This window comes from Giraffa tippelskirchi, chromosome 10, assembly GCF_054371585.1.
Source record: "Giraffa tippelskirchi isolate mGirTip1 chromosome 10, T2T-mGirTip1v1.2.pri, whole genome shotgun sequence".
Lineage (NCBI taxonomy): Eukaryota > Metazoa > Chordata > Mammalia > Artiodactyla > Giraffidae > Giraffa > Giraffa tippelskirchi.
This window is the reverse complement of record NC_137284.1, coordinates 107,491,211-107,516,209: the sequence shown is the minus strand read 5'-3', so window position 1 is coordinate 107,516,209 and position 24,999 is coordinate 107,491,211. Positions and strand designations below refer to the sequence as shown.

At 42.3% G+C, this 24,999-nt stretch overlaps 1 protein-coding gene across 8 annotated transcripts in view; it reads right to left on the bottom strand.

Moving 5' to 3' along the window:
• DPY19L1 (dpy-19 like C-mannosyltransferase 1) overlaps positions 1 to 24,999 on the bottom strand; it is a 236,060-nt gene that overhangs the window by 205,877 nt on the left and 5,184 nt on the right. For 6 of the 8 annotated variants that reach the window (XR_014066787.1, XR_014066789.1, XM_081534264.1 and 3 more), the window contains exon 1: positions 16,132 to 16,528. Coding sequence is in view for 5 of the 8 variants with exons in the window: in XM_081534264.1 (XP_081390390.1) it covers positions 16,132 to 16,429 (298 nt within the window). In the remaining 3 variants the exon portion in view is untranslated. Of the gene's footprint in view, positions 1 to 16,131; positions 16,529 to 22,353; positions 22,421 to 24,999 lie in introns of those variants that run through there. The other 2 variants (XR_014066788.1, XM_081534268.1) reach the window with 1 other exon arrangement.

The window sequence follows — 24,999 nt, the reverse complement described above, 5'->3', positions numbered from 1 at the left end:
CAAGAAGGACAGAACCAATGGTGAGAGGCAAAAGAATAAAGATATGGTAACTTCAGGGAACAGGACTGGAGAGGGATAGAAAAACGAAACTATCACTTCGATACATGCTGCAATATCTGAATTTTTATAATAAATTTTAATATTTTTAAACAAATTTAAAATAAAACAAGAAGGAAGAAAAAGAGGTGGAGAAAGAAAAATAGAAAAACTGGTAATAAAACCAGTCTCATACAAGAATCAATAGTTTGCTTTCTGTACAAGTACCAAGAACACATTAAAAAGAATCCAGAAAACACCATTCAGTATTCTTATATCACAGGATTCATCTTATTGTAGGCTTCTGATTAAATAACTACAAGGAAATCAACTATGAAATACTTAGAAATGAAAGACAAACAGCTCAGATCTTATTGTCTTATTTTTATAGAGGTATTTCTATTTAAAAATTTTAAAATTCATTTTACCTAGAAGATACTAATGGTTACCAAAGACCGAGTGTTACTCTTTCTAGATCATTGAAACTACAAATGTTTAACTAGGTTTGTCATTTGACATTTGTTTGTAAAGGGTTCTTTGATCTTTTGAAACTCTGATTTCTTGTTGAGCAATCTACTATCCACTTCCTTTAAAGATGTCATACCACCATAATAAAATTTGGGCTTTATTTTCTTAATGATCTAACTATTATGTTCTGAATAAATCATCCTTCTATCATAGAATGTAAATACCACCTTTATCATACTGAAGAATTGTTACACTTATACTTTGGTAATCCCTTAGAGATTATAATTTTGATTTCACTCATAAATAAATATGGGAAGAATCTACATGTTTACAGCACATATATGTTATTATTCATAAACATATAGATTCAATTATTCCAACTCTCTTTTCAATTGCCCTTGACAAAACTCCTATCAGTAGAGCTAATAATATAAACTTAACCCATATTTCTTATTAAGTTTTTCCTGGGAGTTTTAACACTTTTTCCCCTGCTAATAAACATGAAATTTTGTTTTCATAATACTTCACTGGATATTGTTAATGTATTTATTTTTGAAGTGTACTTATTTGTAATGTATTTCCTTTGCTATACAATTGATTCTTTTAGTTTTTTGCTTATCATCTCTAATTCTCCACTTTAATATTTTAAAAGATAATTTTGTTCCTGTTTAATAATTTTACTATTATTCTTCCCATCTGACAATAATAATAAACTTCTAGAATAATACTAAGTAATTCTGGTAAAAGAGGGCAAACAGTATTCTGGTGACTTTAACAGAAATGCATTTTACATTATGCCTTTAAATTAGCCTCTGACCTTCACAATTCTGCAGTAATACATATGATTTTTCATGATCATCAGGTCTCTGCTCCCTCAGAATACTACAATTTCTCAGAAGGAAGACGACATAAAGTCCTTTTGGTGCCTTCCTTTAATTCAATCCTTGCATCATTAGACAATTCTTGGATTTCTCAGCATCTGAATGAACCTCTTTCAGTTTCCAACGTTGATTCATAATCTGCCCAATGTTTTAAATTCCTGTTTTCATTTCAGTTTAACAATAACAATAGTTAATTAGTAGCAGTAGTAGTAATAAAGCAGCTAACATTTGAATTCTTATTACCTGCCAGGTATTTTTAAGTGCTTTACTTGAACTAACATAATAAGTCCTCACAAGCATCCTATGTGTTAAGTACCAATACTTCCCTGGTATACAAATAATAAGGGCTTCAGGTGGCTCAGTGGTAAAGAATCCACCTGCCAATGCCGGAGACTCAGGAGGTGCAGGTTCGATGGGGAAGATCCCCTGGAGGAGGAAATGGCAACCCACTCCAGTATTCTTGCTGGGAAATCCCACGAACAGAGGAGGGCTACAGTCCACAGGGTCACAGTCCACGGGGTTGCAGCGAGTCGGCAGGACTGAGCAACTTAGCATACAGCACACATATGGATAATAAGTTGATTCTCAGGGAACTTTAGAAACTAGCCCAAGAAACAAAGCGAATAAACTGAGAAAGGGAAGTTGGGAGCAGGAATTCTGACCTAAGACCCCTGTACTGTGTGGCCTCTTGTGGAGGATGGAGGGGCTGCAACAAAGGCCTCCTTACCCTAAAGTATCTTATTCCCCTTCCATCTTTCATTATTTTAAAGAAAAAAGAAAAAAAAGCTACAATTCATCTGTTGCCAAGGGCAGTATATTTTATAGAAGCTATTTTTATATAAAAGTATAGAATTATGCTTTAATTTATTCAATTGAGATAAATTCTATGTGTATGTCACCTTGATACTGCCTTGTGAGCACATACTTTAAGCATAATGACAAAAACTTCTTAAAGCATCCCCAAAGAGCTTTTCATGCCTTCTTGCCTACAGAAAAGATTATGATTTTCTCTAAATATATTCTGGTGATTATTAATCCTGTGTATAGTCTTTTGGGAGTGTCACAAAATTGATGACCAATTTTTCCAGTTTAACACATGTTATTTTTGTCATTCTAAAAATCAGAACATAAAAAAAAAACTTTCAAAAAATCCAAAACTATTCTATAAGAAAAATGGTGTTCAAAGAGTGAAGGTTTGCTTTGTAATCTAACTCAAAAGACTGCAATCCTGTGGCTGAGAATTCTGTAAGGCTCTTAAGTTTTGCTGGAAGCACACAAATTACCAATACTCTGAAACTAAACTGGCCACTCCTTCCACTTTCTGTTTAAAGAAATTTCGTACCAGATTATATGTCACATTACATCAATTTTCAGCCTTACAGGATTTGAGCTGCTTCTTCATTGAAAATTATTCTTCTCCAGTTATTAGAATCTTGTTTAAACAAAATAGAATGTAATTCCTTGAGGGGAGAAACAATGTCTTACTGAATTCTACCATAGTAGTACTCAGCAAGACGCTGAAAACAAAGGCTGACTCAAATGCTGAATTAATGCATATAAGTAAGGGGGAAAATTAAATAATCCTAAGTCATGTCCACATAATAAACCAAAGTTGAATATACTTTGATGGCTAGCTACACACGCACACACAAACACACACACACACACACACAAACACAGTGTGCATGTAATTGTTTTGTTTTCAAAAATAGAGTCCCCGTGATCAGTGCAAATCAGACCCTTTGCCTAGGTGCAGCCTGCTGCCTAAGCCTCCAGGTTCTCAGCCACAACTCCCAGCACAGCGGAGTTCCAGAGGTCCCGCCCCAGCTCTGCTCCCACTGACACCCCTCTGTCCAGCCACAGCTCAGAAACTGCGGAGGCGGTGCCCCTTGTTGCTCCCCACCCCATGCATGGCCTGCATCATTTCACTGCTGTCAACGGAGAAAGAAACAGAACAGGAGGTTATTCCATGCTGTTCTGCTCAGTCCTCAAGGGCTCCTAAATCCCATCCCCTCTCCAACCAGCGGATCCCCCAGATCTCTCTCCCCAACTCTCGCAGTCTCTCCCTTCCTCCAGGTTGCCTTGCCCTAGCAGGTGTCTCAGAAGTCCTGGTCTCTTCCACGTACCCTCCCACCCACCCACCCAGTTAGGATTCCTGGGAAGTGGAGCTCCATGACCTGCTTGCCTAAGGTTCCTCAGCCGAGTCTTCTGCATGCTAAAGTTGGACACCCACCGTCCTTTCCCTCTTCTCCCTTCTTAAGGTAGAAAGCAGGAACTGTGAAGCTGTCAAGCCAGGGTTCTATGGCTCCCTTCACCCCTCCATGATAACTGGCCAGCCACAGAACTCCAGCCACAACTACGGTCGCCCACCTACCCTACACTGAATCCCTTACATGTGGACTTCATAACTAGGACTTGCCTTAATTCTCAGAATACCTTCACAAGCTCTCTCAATTTGAGTTTCACAACAATCTTGTATTTATTCTCATTTTACAGATGAAAAACTGGGCCTCTGAGAGGGTATTTCCCCCAAAGCAAGAACCTGGACCCAGCCTCCCTCCTGAGCCTCAGTTTCTCTCCACAGTGACAGAGCTGCCTCCCTTTCCATCTGCATGCATTTGATGACTTCATCTTGTAACAATATTTATATGGAGAAATATATTCTAAGTCCAAAATGACTTGTAAAATTTAAAAATACAACTTATTCCTAAATTGAGGTTAATCCGTACTTAAAGCATCCTGCAGTTTTGGCCTCCCTAATGCCCAAGTGACAAAATGACATAAAAAGAAGTTAAGAACTCTTCTTAAATCCACTGGACAAGATTTTCAAATCAATCTTGACAAGTTCCATACTCAACCTCTTCCTAATATTACTAACAGTTGTTTTCAAGGGACCATTCAGAGTTTAAAAGTTTCTTTTCAAAAGCTGAAGTCACTAGGAAGCAGTCTATCTGTTTCACACCAACAATCTTTCCTAGAGAAGGAAGTCGATTTCTAAACATACAGATTTAAGCATCTCCTCCCCATGTCTGAAGTCCCATTAGCTTTTCCATGGCTCCCACCATGGAGCCCGCATTCTGGCCTTTTTGTGGTTAATCCTACCACACACCCTTCACATAGGCTGCATAGGGCAACGATCCTCTGAAATACCTAGCATTTTAATGATGCCTCCTGATAGCTCAGTTGGTAAAGAATCTGCCTGCAATGCAAGAGACCACAGTTCAATCCCTGGGTTGGGAACATCCCCTGGAGAAGGGAAAGGCTACCCACCCCAGTATTCTGGCCTGGAGAATTCTATGGACTGTATAGTCCGTGGGGTCGCAAAGAGCCAGACATGACTGAGCGACTTTCACTTTAATTACGCTATATGCCTTTACTCCTTCCTGAAAACTCTTAATTCATCGTTCAAAGTTAAAGGAATTCAAAAGTGGTATTTTGAGAAGCCTGTCCTGTCAACATACCTATTAAACCTTGCTTGTTGTATTGTTATTGTTGTTTAGTCGCTAAGTTGTATCTGACCCACAGATTGCCCACCAGGCTCCTCTGTCCATGGGTTTTCCTAGGCAAGAATACTGGAGTGGGTTGCCATTTTCTCCTCCAGAGGATCTTTTCAACCCAGGGATCAAACCTGTGTAACCTGCATTAGCAGGCAGATTCCTTACTGCTGAGATACCAGGAAAGTTCATTATACCTTGTTAGGGAAGTTAAAATGGAGGAAGTCTTGTTCAGGCTTCAGAAGCAGGAGAGTAGGCCTCTGATCTGCTTCTAACCTGCCTGGACACTGCCCAGAATCCTTGCCTGCCTGCAAGCACAGCAAGTCTGGAAGCACTTTAGGTTAGAAAGGGAGTAGGTCTTAGAATTTTCTTGAGCCCTTGAGGGTCTGGCCAACCTCCCTTCCCTGCTCCCAGGGTCTAAGATGTCTTGTGACTCACAAGATGAAACAAACAGCATTGTAAAAGACAGTAAAACCAAAGCTGCTTTTTTGCATGCAAACTGATGATGGTATCAGTTTGTGTACTGGAATTTTAAGTGGGATCCCTCAAAGCTGCAATTTGAAGTCTCACCCATGGTCTGGCCACTGCCTGGGACCTTTTCCCAACTGGGACTCCAGATTGCTGTCATTCAGGACTCACCAGCGCTGTTCAAGTCTGGATGTTGGTGATGTATATGCTGTTACACATGTATGCTTCACACATATGATAGTGAAGGACAGGGAAGTCTGGTGTGCTGCATTTCATGGGGTCTCAAAGAGTCAGGCACAACAGCGACTGAACAACAATGCTGTTACTTCTATTTTCTCTAATTTTTTTCTTTTAATGACTGTATATTTAAGTTAAGTCAAATAATCTATAAAAAGTTGAAATTGTTTATGTGTTTGTAAGGCACGCTTTCTTTTGTTAATGAATCCTTCAAACCTAAAGCGAAAGTAAAAACTTTCCGCCAAAGTTACCTTTATCAAAGTTACCTTATTCTATGCTAGAATACTTGAGACTGAGCTTATGGTTAATTCATCTTAATATCCACAACTTCTAGCATCATGCCTGGCACCTCAATGGGTTGAACTGTTAAAGGACTATCACCAGGTAAGAGAAATTAGAGAATATATTCAAGTAAAGAACCTAAACAGCTAAGGATAATATCTAAGCATTCCAAACTGCTCAAAAGGTTCCCATTATGTGAAGGTAAAATGGTTAATCCATTTTAATATCTACATCTTCTAGCATCATGCCTGGCACCTCAATGGGTTGAACTGTTAAATGACTACCACCATATAAGAGAAATTAGAGAATATACTCAAGTAAAAAGCCTAAACACCTAAGGACAATATCTAAGCATTCCAAATTGCTCAAAGGGTTCTCATTATGTGAAGGTAAAATACACATAACAAAATTAATATACTGAAAGAAATTATGTTTCTAGTCTATAGTACCTAGGATAAATCAAAGCCCAGTTTCCATGTAGTAAACCAATAAGTGAAAAGACTCTTTAGAACCCAGTTGGGGAAGGAGAAAACAGTCATGTATACCTCAGGCTCAGCTGCTTCCTTCTTTCTAGCACCTGGATTGTGTGTCATAAAGGGCTTTAAAGTCAACAAGTATCTAAATACCACTTAGGTGCACAACACATTTTCCAAGAAACTGAGAACATTAAAGAAATACAAGCCAATATCTGCAGCTTTAAAGATAAAATGTTTGAGAGATAAGATTTAGGTACATAAAATAATGAGAGAACACCCGCACCCAAGCAAATAGCACAAAGTCTATGAACTGTAAGAAATCTGAGAAGGCAGATCAATAATGGCCACTCAAGGCAGGGTTTATTAAAGTGGGATTGGGTGGGCAGAAGTGAGGGGGAGAGGTTGGATTTCAGGACATGAGTACAACTTAGGTGAAGATTTATGTTGAGTAGCCAAAAGACAGCTACAATAAAGCTGGATGTGGACTCTGATCCAACATAGCAAAAGAATTCCCATCACTAATACTAATGATACAGAATACACATGATACTGACGACAATGAGGTATCGATGGAAGGCTCACTCTATATATACAGTGTGTCTGGCTCTCAGAGCTCTATGAACACCCGTGGGGTAGGGGGTGAGGGGGTGGGGGTGGGGGGGTGTTGTCATAGCTACTCAACCAGTGGTACCAAGAATGGGAGCCAGCAGAGTGCCCTCCAGGCCAAAAATCTCTGCATTTTGAAGAGACCATTTACTCTCACACTCATGCCACACAAACATTATAATTTTTTGCGTGTGCCACGATGTACAAAAAAGGTTCAGAAGCATTTTCAGTCAATCAAGAAACAGAGCAAGATTCAGAAAGAACATCATAAAGCAGCAACATAGAGCAAAAGTGATCTAAACCCTGGGATTGCATTAGAATCGTCAGTGTTGCTAAATAAAACTAGAGATGTCTGAGAATTAATCCAGGGCTCCTAAATCTGAAACTCCAGGTTTTTTTTTTTAATACTTGAATGATTCTAATACACAGTCAAGGTTAATTATCACTGGTACAGAAATGGCTGGAGCAAAATATTCATACTTTTTCACAAAATGTAAGAATTGGCTGCTTTGTATTTCACATTTTCTAGCAATAATTAGGTCACCTGGGAGCTTATCAGAAATTCAGACTCTCAGGTCCCATTCCAGATCCCCAGACCCCTGAGCTGATTTATAAACACTTCTAAGGGCAATGTCTCAACACTGACAGCACATTGGAATCATCTCGGAGCTTTGGACATTGCTAGATCTGGTACTGGGGATGATTCTAACGTGCACCCACAGATGAAAACACTGATGGCAGTGGAGCATGTTAAGACTGCATTCCTGAGCCCCCACTCTCAGAGATCCTAAGGCAACAGATCTCACTTGGAGCTTGGGAAGCTACATTTTTAACAATTTTTATTATAAAAAGGGAAACATAAATTCAAAAGGTATTCTGAAGGAAAAACTGTCAAAATCCTGACAGCTGAAAATAATAATTAAGAAAGGGAAAGAATTAAAATTTAGACTCAAATTATTTTTTACATTCTTAAGAAGAAATATTCCTTGGATTTCATATGACTTATTTAGCCTCAGTCTCATTTTCATCAAATGTGAAATGAGGGTTTTTACTTGCTTATCTCTACTCCTAGCATTTAATAACTCTACATAGCTACAACTGGGGGCTTCCCTGGTGGCACAGTGGTAAAGAACCTGCCTTCCAATGCAGGAGACACAGGTTCAATCCTAGGTTGGGAAAATCCACCGAACAAGGAAATGCCAACCCAGTCTAATATTCTTGCCTGGGAAATCCCATGGACAGAGGAGCCTGGTGGGCTAGGGTTCATGGGGTTGCAAAGAGTCAGACACAACTTGGTGACTAAACAACAACAACAGCTACAACTACTAACACTAATAAGGACTTCATATTCTCCAAAGGGCCTCCATGATTATTTTGTTTTCCTTTTGGATCTTTCTGCTCCCCAAACTAAAAGCCTTGGCAGGTTTGACCCTTTTAATTTGTCTTTCTGTTTCAGTAGGCAAAAAATGCACTCAAATGATGAATAAGACATTGACTCTCAAAGTGAGAAGCAGGATTATTTTAAAATTCAGTCATGATTGGAAGAAAACTATATAGCTCCTAGATAAGATCAAGAATTCACAGTGGTCTATCTATGTAATTATACTTGTAAGGTTGACCATAGTTAATTTGAGTCTCCTCCATATATTTGACACTGAGCAAAATAGTATCTTACAACAGTTAGGGAAAAATTAAGAAATTTCAATTATCATGAATAAACCTAACAATTATTTATCAGTTGTAGTTTACTGAGCACTTTCAAAGATTAAGCAAAAAGATCCAGAACTCCTTTTGAGGCAAAAAATGGTTCTTATTTTTCCATGAGGCCCAAGGTCACATGACTGGGATAAACCAAGGCTTCCAGGAGAGCCTTGGTTTCATGACTGGTTTTCTTCTCATTGGAAGCGCAAGCAGAAAAAATGCTAACAAGCACATTTAACCAAAAGGAAGTACTGGCATAAAGGAGAAAACTCCTGAGGAATAATTTAAAAATCAAGGACAAAGGTTTACTTTGAAGTGAATGAAAACAGAACATGGAAAGTAAATACCACCACCCCTAAATAGTATAAAAATTAGATTTCTAAACAGAGAATTATACAACGTAAATTTTCACACTTTAAAAATATTTATGTATACACATATATTAAAGTGTGTTGGTCACTCAGTCATGTTTGATTCTTTTTGACCCCATGGACTATATAGCCCACCAGGCTCCTCTGTCCATGGAATTCTCCAGGCAAGAATACTGAAGTGGGTAACCATTCCCTTCTCTGGGGGATCTTCCCAATCCAGTGATTGAACCTGGGTCTCCTGCATTGCAGGCAGATTCTTTACCGTCTGAGGCACCAGGGAAGAAGCCAAATATTAAAAATATTTATTATATACATATATTAAAGTAGGCAATACTTAATACAACAACTACCTAATACATGTGTTTTTAAAGCAATAAATTCTAACTTCCTTTTAAAATCATATCATCACATAACGTGGACAAAAATATTTCAAAAATCAAACAATAACTTACATTAACAATTTTAATAAAGTAACTTTCTCTTGACTGAAAAAAAAATGCATTTCAGTTTTTAAAGAACAAGTAGCAGGATAAAACATACACCTGAAATAATATGCTAGGCTCATTAAATGCTTCTGAGCAATCATAGTGAAACTGTAAAGCTTTAGTAAATCTAATGGAAAAAAATGTAGAAGCTAAATCTCTTCCCTAGACAGAAAAAAAAAAAAGATCCATATATACACAGTACACCCCCAGGCCCATCGTATGAAGCAAGAGATTTTAACAAGTTCATTAATCAATAAGCCATTTAAACTTTAAGGTTACAGCTATGGATTCTCAAGGCTATGTATTCTCTCCAAATTTCAAATTGCCCTTGGGTAGCACATTTTGCTTATCTGTTAAACGATTAAGAAAACTATGACACTGATTTTTAATATTTTGGTCTGCTTTTTTTAATGACAATCCCAACCAACCAATCAAAAACAATTCAAAATTCAGTAGTTTCAAAAAAAAAAAAAAGTTTATGACAAAATGGAGGCTGACAGGTTGACCATAAGGATTTAACAAACAGAGCAACTCCCTAAATGAGCATAAGCCACCAAAGTAGAACTCTTGCTAAAAAAGTTATTAGGTCTTGGAACATATGAGATCATCTTCCCATTACAGTAGCTTTGACAGTTGCCTTAGATTGTAGATCTGAAATCTACAGTTTGACAGATGTACCGAACAAGTCAAGATAATTGTTGTTTAGTTGCTAAGTCATGTCTGACTCTTTGCGACCTCATGGACTGTAGCCCACAAGGTGACTCTGTCCATGGGATTTCCCAGGCAAGAATACAGGTATGGATTGCCATTTCCTTGTCCAGGGGATCTTCCTGACCCAGGGATCTAACCTGAGTCTCCTGCTTGGCAGGCAGATTCTTTACCACTGAGCCACCCGAAGAAGCCAAGATACCTTAACTTTAATCTCAGACTTCACTCAGTGAATTCACAAGAGATATCAGGCCATTCACTTGTCTGACTTTAGTTTCCTCACATACAAAATTCCAGGAGTTAACTTTTAACTTTTCCATTTTCATGAAACTTCCAAGGAGATCAAAGATGAGAGGAGTGAGAAATCAGGTCTTTTGTTAGGGACATTAAAATGGAGGAAGTCTTGCTCAGGCTTCAGAAGGAGACCAGGTCTCTGACCTGCTTCTGACCTCCCTGGACACTGCCCGGATTCCATGCCTGCCTGCAAGCACAGTAAGTCAGGAAGCACTTTAGATAAGAAAGGGAGTAGGTCTTGGAACTCTTGAGCCCCTGGAGGTCTGGCCAACCAGTCAGTGTCTAACGAAATCCTATGACTCACAAGGTAAAACAAACAGCATAGTAAAAGTTAAACCAGAGCTGCATTTTTGCATGAAATCAGTTTGCAGCCTGAGATTATAAGCTGGAGCTCCCAAAGCTGCAATTTGAAGTCTCACTTGTGGAGTGGACACTGCCTGGGACCTTTTCCCAACTGGGACTCCAGATTGCTGTCATTTGGGACTTCCCAGCTCTGTTCAGGTCTGGGTGTAGGTTGGCCAAATTTGGTGAGGTACACGCTGGTACTTCTTTCTATTTTTCTTTTAATGATTATATATTTAAATTAAGTCAAATAATCTTCTATAAAAAAAATTGAAACTGTTTATTTGTGAGTAACGAGTGGTTTCTTTCATTAACGAATCCTTTGAACCTAATACGAAAGTAAAATTTTGGCAAAACAGTCTTATTTAAAAAAAAAAAAACTTTTAAACATACTAGAAAACAGTAGCACTCTGCTAGTTATGTAAGTACTTTATGATTAGTATCAAAACACGGGGGAAAGAGTCTGAGCTGTGATATCTGCAGCACTGAAAGGCTGCACGACAAGAAGCAGTGGTTACCGTTAGGAAGTAACAGGAAAACACAATGTAGAGCAATAGCTTATCAGGCAAAGTTGAGTTGGTGTGAAAATAAGAATAAATCCTCATTCTTCTCAATTAAAACAATATTCTCAAATTAAAAATATGTCAAGATAGCAAGTTTTCAAAAGTTATTGGCCAAGCGATTTATAAACTGCATTTTAAGATATAGTTGGTGCTACTGTAAACTAGAAGATAAATGCTTGGTCACTAAAATGAATCACTCAGAATTTCTGTGACTGATTTTGGTGACTATTCTATTAGGTTAACATTTGCTGCTATGATTAAAATTATAACATGCCTTCCAAGAATCAATTACATGTAGTGAAAGTACTGAAAAACACACTTGATAATTTGTTACTTTGGAAAGGAAGTCAAATATGAGGAAATATGCCAGGCAAACATGAAGATATATGAGCTCTTAAATGCACTTGCGGGGGCGGGGGGAAGATAGTAATAATGCTAAGAAAATAAAAGTCAGTATTAAAGCAAAAATAAAAGTTACAATAGTTATAGATTTATGTACTCTAAAAATTAATTCTTCCGGTTCTTAAACTTGTTCCTGCTCAATGATTCTTGAATAATGAAAGATCATCCATGGAGAACTGATCTTTCCTATGAAACAGGACTGCTTTTTATGGGATTAACTATAATGTTTATAAGTAGTGTTTGAACCGCACATATGCAGAAATGTTATCATCAATTCCCAAGAATTTAGTATCACCCACTTGCTGAAAACTCCCTACATTAGGTTCCCACTCAGCTTTTTTACATCCCTTACCTACTGGACATTTGTACTTGGACTTTTCACAAATGTCTCAAAGGTAACATGTCCAAGACAGAAGGAATTCTTGACCTTCTCCCTTAAATCTGTCCCCTCACCACATCCCTAGTCTTCACCATCTCCATGAATCTCCAGTTACTACAACAGACATATCAGATGATAAATGGCAGCCCACAGTCCATGTTTGGAAAACAATAGAAATTAGAAGAAACCTTGGCAAACTTTGTTGTCTGTGTCCCCATTTAAAAGAGGGGAGGGGCAGTTACACTAGTTCCAGGGGACTGCTGCAAAGTAGGAATTCAGCTCTGTGATGAGCGACATAGATACTCAGATGCTCAGTCATGCCAGACTCTTTCTGACCCCATGGACCATAGCCCACCAGGCTGCTCTGTCCAGGGAAGCCTGTGATGAGGACAGACTGTTCCTAAAGGGAAGCAGAACATCAGATTTCAAAGCTACTGATGCTTTCCTCCACGTCATCCCACCCGATTCTGATTTGTCTGACCTGTGGCTTAGCTATCAGGATTTTTTTAAGTTTCCAGGTGACACTAGTATACAGCCAAGATTGAGAACTAGTCTAGTCCAGGCCTCCCATTTTAATATGTGTTAAAACTGAGACTCAGAGAAGCTACATGCTTAGCTCAGGCACCAAGAAGTTTGAAACAGGTACAGAATCAGCAAACAGTTCTTCTAAGGCTGTTTACAAACAGCATTTTTTGAAAAAGGACAGAACAGAAAATCAGAATGTACTGTATATTACAGGGTGAGTACAGTACATGACCTTTTAACTTTAAATATTGTGATCCTTAGTCTCCATTTCCCTTTTCAAATTCATTCTCCTCCTGTTCTCTGCCCTGTTCCCAGCCCCAGGAGGCTGACTCTACACAATGATTCAGCTGGGCCCCTTGCCAAAGGATATCCAATTGGTCAGCCAGTGAGAGGCACCAGTGGGAGATCAGAGGGTGGGCAGGAGTGTCTGAGATCCCTCCTCTTGGGTGATCCTGCCCCCACTGCACAGCCTTCCTTGGGTTCAGCTCCAGAGCTGAAAGGGAGCTCCCTTTCCACTTCAAGTCCAGAAGTGGTAGCATCTTCCCACTGGTGACAATCCCTGGGTGTTTCAGTGTCCTTTGCGGGTTCCTTAAACTTGCTCATATTTCTGAAAACAGGCCACTTATTAAATCTGTTTCCTGCCAGGACACTGACAAACACAAATAGTTTGACAGACGCATAAATGTACAGGGTTGGATTTTCACAAGTGTGAGCAGGTTTAGTGGAAACTGTGTTGCTTACTGAAGGTTGTGGTCAAAAAAGTTGGAGAAACAGTCATGGTTTTTTCTACTACACCACTGCCTCCCCTGGCTGATAAAGGGAGCTACTGGGTTGAAACCTCTAAAATAAACATTTCAAAAACCTTCTTTATGACTGCTACCATTAAACAGCAAACAGTGCCTAAAAGACATGTTTAGTAAAATGGATTTTTTTAACAAAGCTTAAACTGCTGAATAGTGGAAAGGGCCACTTTGACAAGAAGTGAGTGTCCCACCACTGCTCTGCACATGTGGAGGAGATGAGATACTAGGAACCCCAAGTCAGTCTCTCTTTAAAAGGTGTGCTTCTATCAGGGAGCCCCAAATGGTTAAAATTTCTTCCAAAACATAAATGAAGCAATTTTTGTCATAGCAAAATACTGTACTAAAAAAACCACACCATGTCAGCTCAACTCTCACTGATTTGTGGAGGGGAAAGAAGAGTGAAATGAGGCGGCTTTCAAAAATGTCCAAACCCTGCTCCTTTTTATAGGATATGAAAGTACAGATCCAGAGAAAGAACTAAGCATCCCAGGTCTGACTATTCTCCAGAATCATCTTTCAAGATGCCCTATGGCCTCACGTAAACAGCTATCAAGGACAGAAAGTCTCTAGACCTTGGTCTGGTCATCCAACCTCCATCCATCTGATGGCCAGTGCCCAAAGTACATCCAAAACTGTGGGACCTTCACTGTACCTCCTTCTAATACCCGAAGAGCCACACTGCTATAGTAATATAAAACTGTACTTAGGTCTGAGCATTACTAGATCCAAACATAAGCCATCCAATATAAGATTTAAAGGAAACGCAATTAGGAGCAAAGAAAATATGCACCAAAATGGCAACAGATATTCTATGGTTTGTTACCATAACCTCCCCGAAGGAGTGATACCATTCCATATTTTGTTACAAAGTGGTTAATGTTTACAGCAGCTAGTAGGAAAAAAAAAAAAGCTATTTCATCCTGTCGTGCATGGGTGCTAAGTCGCTTCAGTCCTGTCCGACTCTTTGGGACCCTATGTGGCCCACCGGGCTCCTTTGTCCATGGGATTCTCCAGGCAAGAATACTGGAGTGGGTTGCTATTTCCTCCTCCAGGGGATCTTCCAGACCCAGAGACTGAATCCCAGGTCTCCAGTGGCTCCTGCATTGCAGGCAGATTCTTTACCACTGAGCCACCAGGGAAGCTCCCTTCATCCTGTCACCAGATATCAAATCAGTATTATGCATGTGCTTTTATAATAGCAACTAAAACTTGTTAAATGCTTAGATACAAAGTGTCTAGCCATGCTGTACCCCAGCTCCTTTGAGTTCTGCTCCTCAGGACATGCCCTGGAGTAAGTAGGGCAGGTGATAATCCCGTGTAACAGAGAAAGCAACACTCACAAAGGAAATAACTTGAAACTTAAACCAAACTTAAGCACTTTGAACTGGATCAGGAGCCTCTGTTTCATCCACTGTACCATGCTGCCTCCCCAAGGTGAATTTATCTAACCTGCACACTGACAAGATTTTTCATGCTCACTACTGAAAAAAGAGAAATATACTAAAAATACTGAATTTTCCTAAGCTTGAATCTATCATAGAAAAAAAAAAGTACCCCAATAGTAGTATCAACCTATCTGCACCCATTAAAATGTGTGTGTGATGACTGTGGCTTTTTATAACTGAGAGGTTTCTAGTGATGCCTGTGATCTCAAGGGAGGTTGATATACTATATTTTATTCCCTGATCTATACTGAACTCCAAATTCTTTGATGTCACTAAGGGAATTATAAAGGACAAAGAGTTAAATAATTCAGTAGCCAAAGCCCATTAATGACATTATATAGGAAAAGCAATGTTACAGCTTTTTACTAGCTGATTTAGAAAAATCAGGCCTATCATTCAAACTGCTATAACTTGCCTTATCAGAATATCAATCAGGAAACAAAGGAAACCTGAAGTCGTTCCACAACACGCGACTGTTTCAACTTTATTTTTTTTCAGCACATCATTACACATTAATCCCGTTCGGTCAATGTAGTGGATGAGGAGGAGAGCCCTCCACAGCCATCATTCCTAGGTCAGCAGGGTCCCAGCTTGGGTGCCCCAAACACAACGCGATCTGAAAAGTACTTGCGGAGGGGAATCACAAACAAAGTGCCATCGGCAGTGTTTGCAGTCAAGACGAAAAAGGCACGCTAAAATTTAATGGTAAGTTTAGCAACTTTCTAGAACAGCGGAAGAGCTTTTGCTTCGAGCTCAGGAGAATCGCTTCCAACCCAAAGCAAACCATCCTCCCGGACAGGCGCCGAGATAACGGGAAGGCGGCCGGTCCGCGCCAATCAACAGCGCCTGAGTCTGGTTAGCGCAGACCCGCCAGTTCGCAGCCAGGCTGGGCAGCTGTTGATCTCGGGGCCATTTTTTTTTTTTTTTTTTAAAGCACAGACAGAGAGCAAGTAGGAAGGGAGTGAGGAAGGCTGAGCCTGGGGGAGGGGAGTTAAAAAAGAGGTAAGGACGTCCCAGGGAAAGTCGAAGAGGGTTGCAAACTGGCGGGGACCGACCGGCGGAGCTCGGCGGCGCGGAAGCTGGAGGAGAGCGGAGAGAAAGGGTAGAGGGGGCCCGCGCCTCAAAGTTCCGCGTCCCGGCGGCGCCCGCGCGCTGGGCTGCTCACCTAGCAGGAGCGTGGTCCAGGTTCGGCCGCGCCCCGAGCGCCGCAGGCCCAGCGCCCCGCGCAGCCCGGCCGCCAAGCGCCCCCCGAGGCCGCCCCCGGCGGGTGGCGCGGCGGACTCGGCTCTGGGCCCCTTCCTGCCCGCGGCGCCCTTGCGCCGAGGGGACGGGGGCGCGCGCTCGGGCCCGGGCTCCCCGGCGCCGACATCTGGCGAACCCCTCAGCGGTGACTGCGAGGCGCGGGGCGGCTGGGGCGGCTTGGGGGCCGCCTCCCGGTGCTTGTTCCGCGCCTGCAGGACCATCTTGGCATAGTCGCGCCCGCTCGCTGCGCGCGCCCGGACGGCGGCCGGGAAACGCCGGGCTGGCGGGGCGGCCCCGGCGCCGCTCACTCTCCGACAGGCGGGCGAGCGGAGGGCGGGCCGGTCCCTCCCCGCAAGCGGGGAGGCGGGGGAGCTGCAAGGCCGGGCGGCGGCTGCCTGCTGGCGGTGCGGCCGGGAGGCGGCGCCGGACTCGAGCGCCTGCCGCTGTTGCCGCCGCTCCGGTTGTCACGGCGACCGCGGAACGCCGGGGGGCGGGGGCGGGGACACTGTGAGCAGCCGCGGCCCCGCTCCCACCGCCCCTCCGCGCCGGACGCGCGCTCCCGGCCGGCCAACGCGCACGCGCGGACTTCCGGCAGGGGCGGGGGCCGACCTGGGGCCTCCCCGCGACCCGTGCCCTGCTTCGGACCCGCGTGGGGCTCGGCCAGGCGAGGGCACGAACCGCCTTCCGGGAGCAGCTGTCCCTCCCATTGGGAGCGGCCGGGAAGAAGAAAGGGCCCTCTCGGGGCGGAGGCCGCTGGTGGAAGTTTCGGACCCGATTAAGGCTGAAAGTGGAGCCCGGGAAAGCCCGCGTGGCCCCAGCATCTCGTAGCGGGAGCGGCTGGACGGGGGTGGCGGGGCGGGAAGGCGCACGGGAGTGACCACGCGGGGGCGCTGTGCGAGCGCTCTGGCGCCTCGCAGCCGCTGGAAGAAGAACCGAACAAAGTAGAGCCACTGGATCACGTTACTCCACGACATGTGGCCTCTCAGTTTAGAATGCTGCCGAAAGCAGCTCCCGCGTTAACTGATGCGACAAGCAGGGCAGCCTGATTTAAAATGGCACCAGAGTATCTCCAGGGGAGCTGATAAGGATCGAGACCCAAGTGTGTGCCTGATATTAAAACTGAAGAACCGGGGTAGGAGGTGACAAAATTTAATGGACAGAGAAGAAAAAATTATCAACAAGTGTGTTCTGTTAGTTTCAAATGCTGCAACCTTGTGGCTTGAAAGAAAGCAGAAAAACTTTCACTTGCTGTTAAAACACAAAACTGTAGTCGAAAACCCGTTTTTCTTTCCCTTAGCAAGCGGAAGGCCTGACTGAAGGGAGCCTAGGAAGACTGGGAAAACTAGGCAGACCCCAGTCACCCTTCTCCCGCCACTCCACCTTTGCATTCTTTGCACAAAACCCTACAGCCACGTGGATAAGTTCCTTTCCTTGCAGTGTTCAGTGGACTTGTTCCAAAAAGTTGTCTTTAATTCCCAATTGTGTAAATCAAGCCACATCGTTATCTCCGTTGTAATTCCAGGTGCTTCATGTGGCTATGGATCCTTGCCCTTAAGTTATTTTGTCCAGTGATTTCATTATTTATTGTCTTGTTTAGCTCAGTCGGTAAATCATCTGGCTGCAATGAAGGAGATCTGGGTTCAATTCCTGGGTAGAGAAGATCCCCTGGAGAAGGAAATGGCAACACACTTCAGTATTCTTGCCTGGAGAATCCAATGGACAGAGGAGCCTGGCGGGCTACAGTTCGTGGGATTGCAAGAGTCGGACACTACTTAGCGCTATCTTTTCGTTATTTAAGGAAGTTAATATCTGCATTCATTCACTGTTATTCCTTTTTAAAGACAATTATTTTGCCCTTAAAGGGAAAAAAATTGCCATGCTAGTTAGTAATCCCTCATATTCTATATTTTGTGAATTTAAATTTTCACTTGTCTTTCATCGAAGAAGGGAACAACTATTTTTAGACACTGGTTTTTAAAAATTATTGAAGTGATATTACAGAATGCTTAGATTCTGAAATAATGTGTCAGGTGGATCCAGTGTGTTACCCTCTTGATTCAACTGGTACCGTTTTTGCCAGAGAAAACACTTGTGGAATGAATAAATGAGTGATTGAGGGAATGAATGCAGGAGATAACAAAACCAGATGAAGATTAATTATGCTGTGTTCTGTAGAGCACCCGACGGTTACTTAGTTCTAGCCCTCCTCTCCCTTGGTCTCTTAATTTCTAGAGGACAAAGAAGCTTTTCTTCTCAGCTTCATTTTGTCCCACAGAGCCTGACTGTGAAAGTTTGTTAAACTGAATTAAAAGAGAAACACCTGTTGTTAAAGACACACCCAGTGAGTTTTGACCAGTTCCACCAGTGCTGAGTCCCTTTGCCAAGTGGAGAATTCTAGAGAAGGGCAGTCTAGTGTATTAGTCAAGACACATGCTAATGATAGGCCCATATTTCAGTCTCTGGTCTGACATGTACCAGCCCTGTGACCTTGGCCAAGTTACCAGACCTTTTAGAGTCTTGATCTCCTCATCCCTAAAATAAGAGTAATAAAGATGTCTACCTTACAGATCTGTAAAAAAGAAATAAATATGACAGTGTATGTAAGGTATCTAACAATTACTTCCATCAGAGTAACTGCTCAGTAAATGTCCAAAGCGGTGGATGCTGTATATGGAGGATATACAGTCCTCTGTCCTCCCAAAGCCTGAGGCTGACAGTCCAGAATGGACTGTGAAGATGCAGAGGAGCAGAGTGCTGTAGAAGAGGGACAGCTGTGTGATCTTCCAACCAGTCCCACCCTCTCTGGACTGCAAGTTTCTCAGCTGTCTGAGCAGTTGCTCCTCCCCTTAACGTTCCCTGCTTCCCACACGTGCTTTACAAATAAGGATCCTTAAGCTTGTATAAAATGGTAAGCAACTCCTCTTACTTCTCTCTCCCCTCCCCCAAGAAAGAAGGCTGCTTCACACAGGGAGAGTGGTAGAGCAGAAAATGGGAATAGTCATGAAGGTTATGTGCCAGATTTCATTTTGTTGAGATGCACAAGAGCAGGCAGTGCAGTTTATTCATATTCATATCTTTAGGCTAAGGACTGCCACACAGTGGTGAATGCTAGAGAGAGACAGAGAACTGAAAGCTGCACTTAAAAAAAAAAAAAATGTGTTGCATGCAGATGATCCTATGAATTAATTCAAGATTACAATGAATATAGGTTAAGTATTACAATTACTGACCACCTTTAATGCCTTTTTACCCCAGAAGTTCCAGATGTACCAGGAAAGTACTTCCTTATGTGACCTTATAGAAATACTGGATCAAAGCAGACAAATTCTGAGGAGAGAAACCCCACAGAGCAGGACTTCCTGGTGATCTAGTGGCAAGGGGGGCCTGGGTTCAATCCCTGGACAGGAAACTAGATCCATGTCGTGCAACTAACACCTGATGCAGCCAAATGGATAAATAAATAAGTTGTTGTTGTTGTTAAAGAAAAAGAAACCCCACAGAACAACCACTCATGAATTCTTCATCTGATCATCAAGGTACAAGCCCAATTCTTTTCTTACTAAAAGCTACATTTTGGACAGTTGAAATAAAACTTTTAATCAAAAAAGTAATTCTGTAAAAAATGTTGGGGATGGAGAAATAAGAGATTAAAAGAAGGAAATGAGCATAAAATAATGAAGACAAGTAAATGCCCCCAAATAAAGTTTAGCAATATTATAGAGACCAGGGAAATACTGTTAAATCAACCATAAAAAGTAAAATTTGCCCAAAGGAAGGCTGCTGGGAACCAATTTTCTTATTTGTTTCCACTGGCATTTTTAAAGCCCTATTTAAAACTTCCAAATTTCCCCCTTTTCCTCTCACTCCCTCTCCTACCCGCAGAGTGACAGCAAAAGGAGACTCTTGATTGTGGCATCTACTTCTCATTTCCTTAGAATAAGCCACTTGATCTCTTTATTGCAGAAGTGTCTGGGGCTCAAGTTCTAGATTCTGACTGCTGTGTGCCTCAGTGGTTGCTCATATCAAGAGAGGAACCTGTGTAACCAAAGCACACTTTACAGAAACCTAAAATGGGTACAACAGAGTACATCTGGATAACATTCTACTTTCTACAAAGCTCCAACATTAACTTGTCACTGTGTTATAATGTATTCCTTTAGGCTCTGGTGAGAACAAATGTAAATTTCTACTTTATTGCTTTTCAGATTTTATCTTCTGTCTTGCTGGTAGCTGACCTTGTAATTTAAACTGTTCATGCTCCAGTGAGTGTTCCTGAGAAAAGTTCATTATTAGTCCTAGTTCTAGTGATCATTCAAGAAACACTTCATTACAGAGGCGCATGTCTCCCTAAAATGCAGTTCCTGTTACTGAGGGCTTACTATGTCCTTGGTGTCTTAGTGGATTTTAGAGACATTAAAAATTCACATAAAGTCTTCATCCCCAAAGGGCTTGCAGTTTAGATGGAGAGGCAGGGTAAGCTAGGAGCACATTTGATCATGCAGGAGAATGTTTGATACAGAGTGTAAGTACTGAAAGAGTTCCAAAGAGGAGAGACCACATCTGACATGATTTAGGAGTTTTCAGGGAGGAGATGAAACTTGTCTAGGCATTATTGGAACAATAGATCTTGCTTAAAAAGAAGGAGGCTTGGAAAACACATAGAGAGGAAACAGCATGTTTCTGAAACCCTTGTGTGCCTGGCCCATAGTAAGCGCTAATGGGAACATTTTAGACGCTTTTGAACTGTGGTGTTGGAGAAGACGCTTGAGAGTCCCTTGGACTGCAAGGAGATCCAACCAGTCCATCCTAAAGGAGATCAGTCCTGGGTGTTCATTGGAAGGACTGATGTTGAAGCTGAAACTCCAGTACTTTGGCTGCCTGATGCAAAGAGCTGACTCATTGGAAAAGACCCTGATGCTGGGAAAGATTGAGGACAGGAGGAGAAGGGGACGACAGAGGATGAGATGGTTGGGTGGCATCATCGACTCGATGGACATGGGTTTGGGTGGACTCAGGGAGTTGGTGATGGACAGGGCCTGGCGTGCTGTAGTTCATGGGGTCACAAAAAGTTGGACACGACTGAGCAACTGAACTGAACTGAACTGAAATGCTTTTCAGAATGAGAAAGGTAAGAAACAACTAATTTGAGGAATAAATAGATTAGAAAGACTGGAGCATGAAATGCTTTGAGTGCTCACACATGGATCCTGGGTCTCAGAGCCCCCAGATCTCTCTGCAACTGAGCAGACTACTTGTTAAAGGATGCTGAGCATATCTGTCCCCATCTACCCTCCCCTCCACTGCCCTAGTGCCCCACAAATACACCCAGGTGGACTTAGAAACACTGGAAGCCAATGAATTCCACTATTAGCCTCTAATTTGGGCAGAGACTTGCTTGTATCCAGCAGGACTTTGCTGACTCATAGCCTGAGCCTCATGCTCACCTGCCTCCAGATGCAGATAAAGTGGGGGATGGATTCATTTGGACACTGAATGGTCAGTGCTTGAGCCCATTCTCCAGGATAAGCAACTGGATATATCACACAACTTATCTGCTCCCTGCTAAACTGTTTCCTTGACCCAACCTTATTTTGTGCTCCCTGAAGCCAACTAACCATCCCTCATGCACTCAGCTCATCTCAGTAGTCTCTAAATCTTGGCTCTTTTTAGAGGCCCTTTCTCCTATGACAGGTTCATTCCCTCAGTAACTCCACCCCCTTCTTTCCTTGGATCTCCTTTTTGCTTCTGGAAAGCTCCTTTGGGACCCTTGTTGTCTTTACCTTTCATCATTGCTGTTCTCTTCAGGCAGCACCATTTACTCTAGTCCTGGTCCTCAGTCCTCTTAATTCCTGCCATTGCTACAACTGACTTGAGCACTTTCTAATACTGAACCTCTCAGCTTCTTGATATTCTCATCTCTGGTGACCTGCATTTCTACTCTATGTGATCCCCCACTCTTATGGTCCCACCCTGCTCTTTGTCATCACCCCAATCTGGCTTTACTCCTGCAGTTAAAATTCAAGCAATCCACCTCCAATGCCTCTAAGTCTCCTAGCAAGGAGACTTCCACCCCAGTCCATCACTGCAACTCTCCCTGTCAAGATCCCTACCCCTGCCCCCTGCATGGTCCGTCCATCTCACTCACCTGGCAAAATCCCACTGTTCGACTTCAGATCCCATGCTACTGAGGAATGCTGGAGAAATCCCACAGCCTGGAAGGCAGGAACTCCTATGAATTCTTAGTTTCCATTAGCAACTGGCCCTGAGTGCTGCCCTGAAGTCCTCCAACATGCCCCTGGTCCCATTCTCCAGAGCAGATACAGCAAATGTTCACTGCTCTATGTATAATGTATAATCCCTGCTCCCCAGATTCATGGGTTAAAACCAAATCCCCAGTGTGATGGCGTTTGGAGCTGGGGGGATGTAATTAGAACCTGAAAGCAGACCCCTCAGGAAAGGGATTAGTGCCTATGAAAGAGACTTAGAATTCCTTCTCCCCCTTCCACCATGTGAGGACACAGTGAAAAGAGGGCCATCTTTGAATGGGGAAGGAGGCCCTCACCAGACACTGAATTTCCCAGCACCTTGATCTTAGACTTCCCAGCCTTATCTCTCTCCATTCCCCAATCCTCTGTGCCCTCTATCCCCCTGAACTTCTACACATGCTATTCTCTTAAACTGTCACACTTCTGTTCCGCCCAGCCCCTGGCTGTTCTCCTAGATAACTGACATCCTCAACCCCTCACTTAGAAATCATCTCCTGCAGGAACTTTCCTCTCCTTTCTCCCCTCACATCCTGAGCTATACATCTAGTAACCTAAATTTTCCCCCGTCATATCACTTACTGCTGTCAATTTGTCTGTTTGTCTGATGTCTCTGTTAGACTGTAATTTTCTTGAGGGAAAGCTCTGTATTAGGTCAGGTTCCCCAAGAATCTCTAAGATAAAAATTTGTATGCAGGTGGTTCCGGAGTCGGGGAGGTACTTTCAAGAACAAAGCTTTTAAGGGAGTCAAGAAAGTGGAGTTGAACAAAGAGAAACTGAACTGCAGACCAAATGAAGCAAAAGCCTCAATCAATCCAACAGGGAGGCCTGGAGCTAGGATGGCCCTTCATAATCATTTTGAATTGTGGCAAGGATTCCAAGTCTGTGACACCACACCAATTGGTTATTGGTGGTGGCCTCTTGCAAGAAGTGAGAGAGACATGGGCAGGCAGCCCCATAGAATGTGTATAACTAAAAGCCAGTCCCAAAAGGGAGTCAATGGTGAGCTCTTAGCAACCTACAACCCTGGCATTAACTCTGGGGAAGTCTGGATTATCTACCATAGCCCCCTCTGCTCTGTGCTGTCTCAAGGCCTGACACTCCAGAGGTGCCCATTCTCTTTGTAGGTAAATCATCAAATGTATGATTAAATGAATTAATTAAAATAGCAGAAAACAAGCTTAGTAGATTAAATAAATTGAGATTTAGAGCCTTACAGAAGGACATTTTCTATTTGAAAACAGTGAACTGTAGTGCTCAAAAGATTGATGGGTTGTAAATAAGATTTGAAAAAATAGCAAGCAGACATGCTCTGAGGATATGAATCTGTGGCGTGTGGATGGTAGGGATGGCTGAGATGATAGCAGGAAGATGGACAGGGGACAAAACCCAGGACCTGAGACTCTGCTCCTACAACCAGAGCAGTGAAGTATAGAAGGCCTGTAAGAGGATATTGAGAGCATAACAGGACAAATATGAAACCAGCTAAAATCTTACACTAACTCTTTAGAAGATATTTATGATTTGTTGTTGTTGTTCAGTCACTCAGTCGTGTCCAACTCTTTGCAACCCCATGGGCTACAGCACACCAGGTTTCCCTGTCCTTCACCATTTCCTGGAACTCACTCAAACTCACGTCCATTGAGTCGGTGATGCCATCCAACCATCTTGTCCTCTGTCGTCCCCTTCTCCTTCTGCCTTCAGTCTTTCCCAGCATCAGGGTCTTTTCCAATGAGTCAGTTCTTCACGTCAGGTGGCCAAAGTATTGGAGTTTCAGCTTCAGCATCAGCCCTTCCAATGAATATTCAGGACTGATTTCCTTTAGGGTTGACTGGTTTGATCTCTTTGTAGTCCAAGGGACTCTCCAGAGTCTTCTCCAACACCACAGTTCAAAAGTATCAATTCTTCAGTGTTCAGCCTTCTTTATGGTCCAGTTCTCACATCCATACATGACTACTGGAAAAACCATAGCTTGACTATACAGACCTTTGTCGGTAAAGTAATGTCTCTGCTTTTTAATATGCTGTCTAGGTTTGTCATAGCTTTTCTTCCAAGAAGCAAGCATCTTTTAATTTCATGGCTTCAGTCACCATCTGCAGTGATTTTGGAGCCCAAGCAAATAAAGTCTCTCACTGTTTCCATTGTTTCCCCACGTATTAGGTATACTTCATCTCATATATTAGTTACAAGCAGAGAGTCACCATTTGAAATGTCAAGACTATAAATCGGATGTAAGTCTAACTTTCAAAGGTATTCACAATACATTTCTAAACAATAATTTTGGATCAATTTTGTAGATATATTTAAAAACTAAAATATTTAGTTGTTTTACTTCCCGAGCAGCTATTAATTCAAGTCATCTTAGCTCTTGCCACTAATCCCGGTTTGTTTTCAGAAACTAACATTAAAGGCAATAGCTGTAGACAGTTTGTAGCCATCTCAAGATGACCTGAAGCCCACAATACTCAGCAATGCTGGAAATTGCTTATTTTTTCCTACCTGAAACTCCATGTTGCTATGGTGTCCAT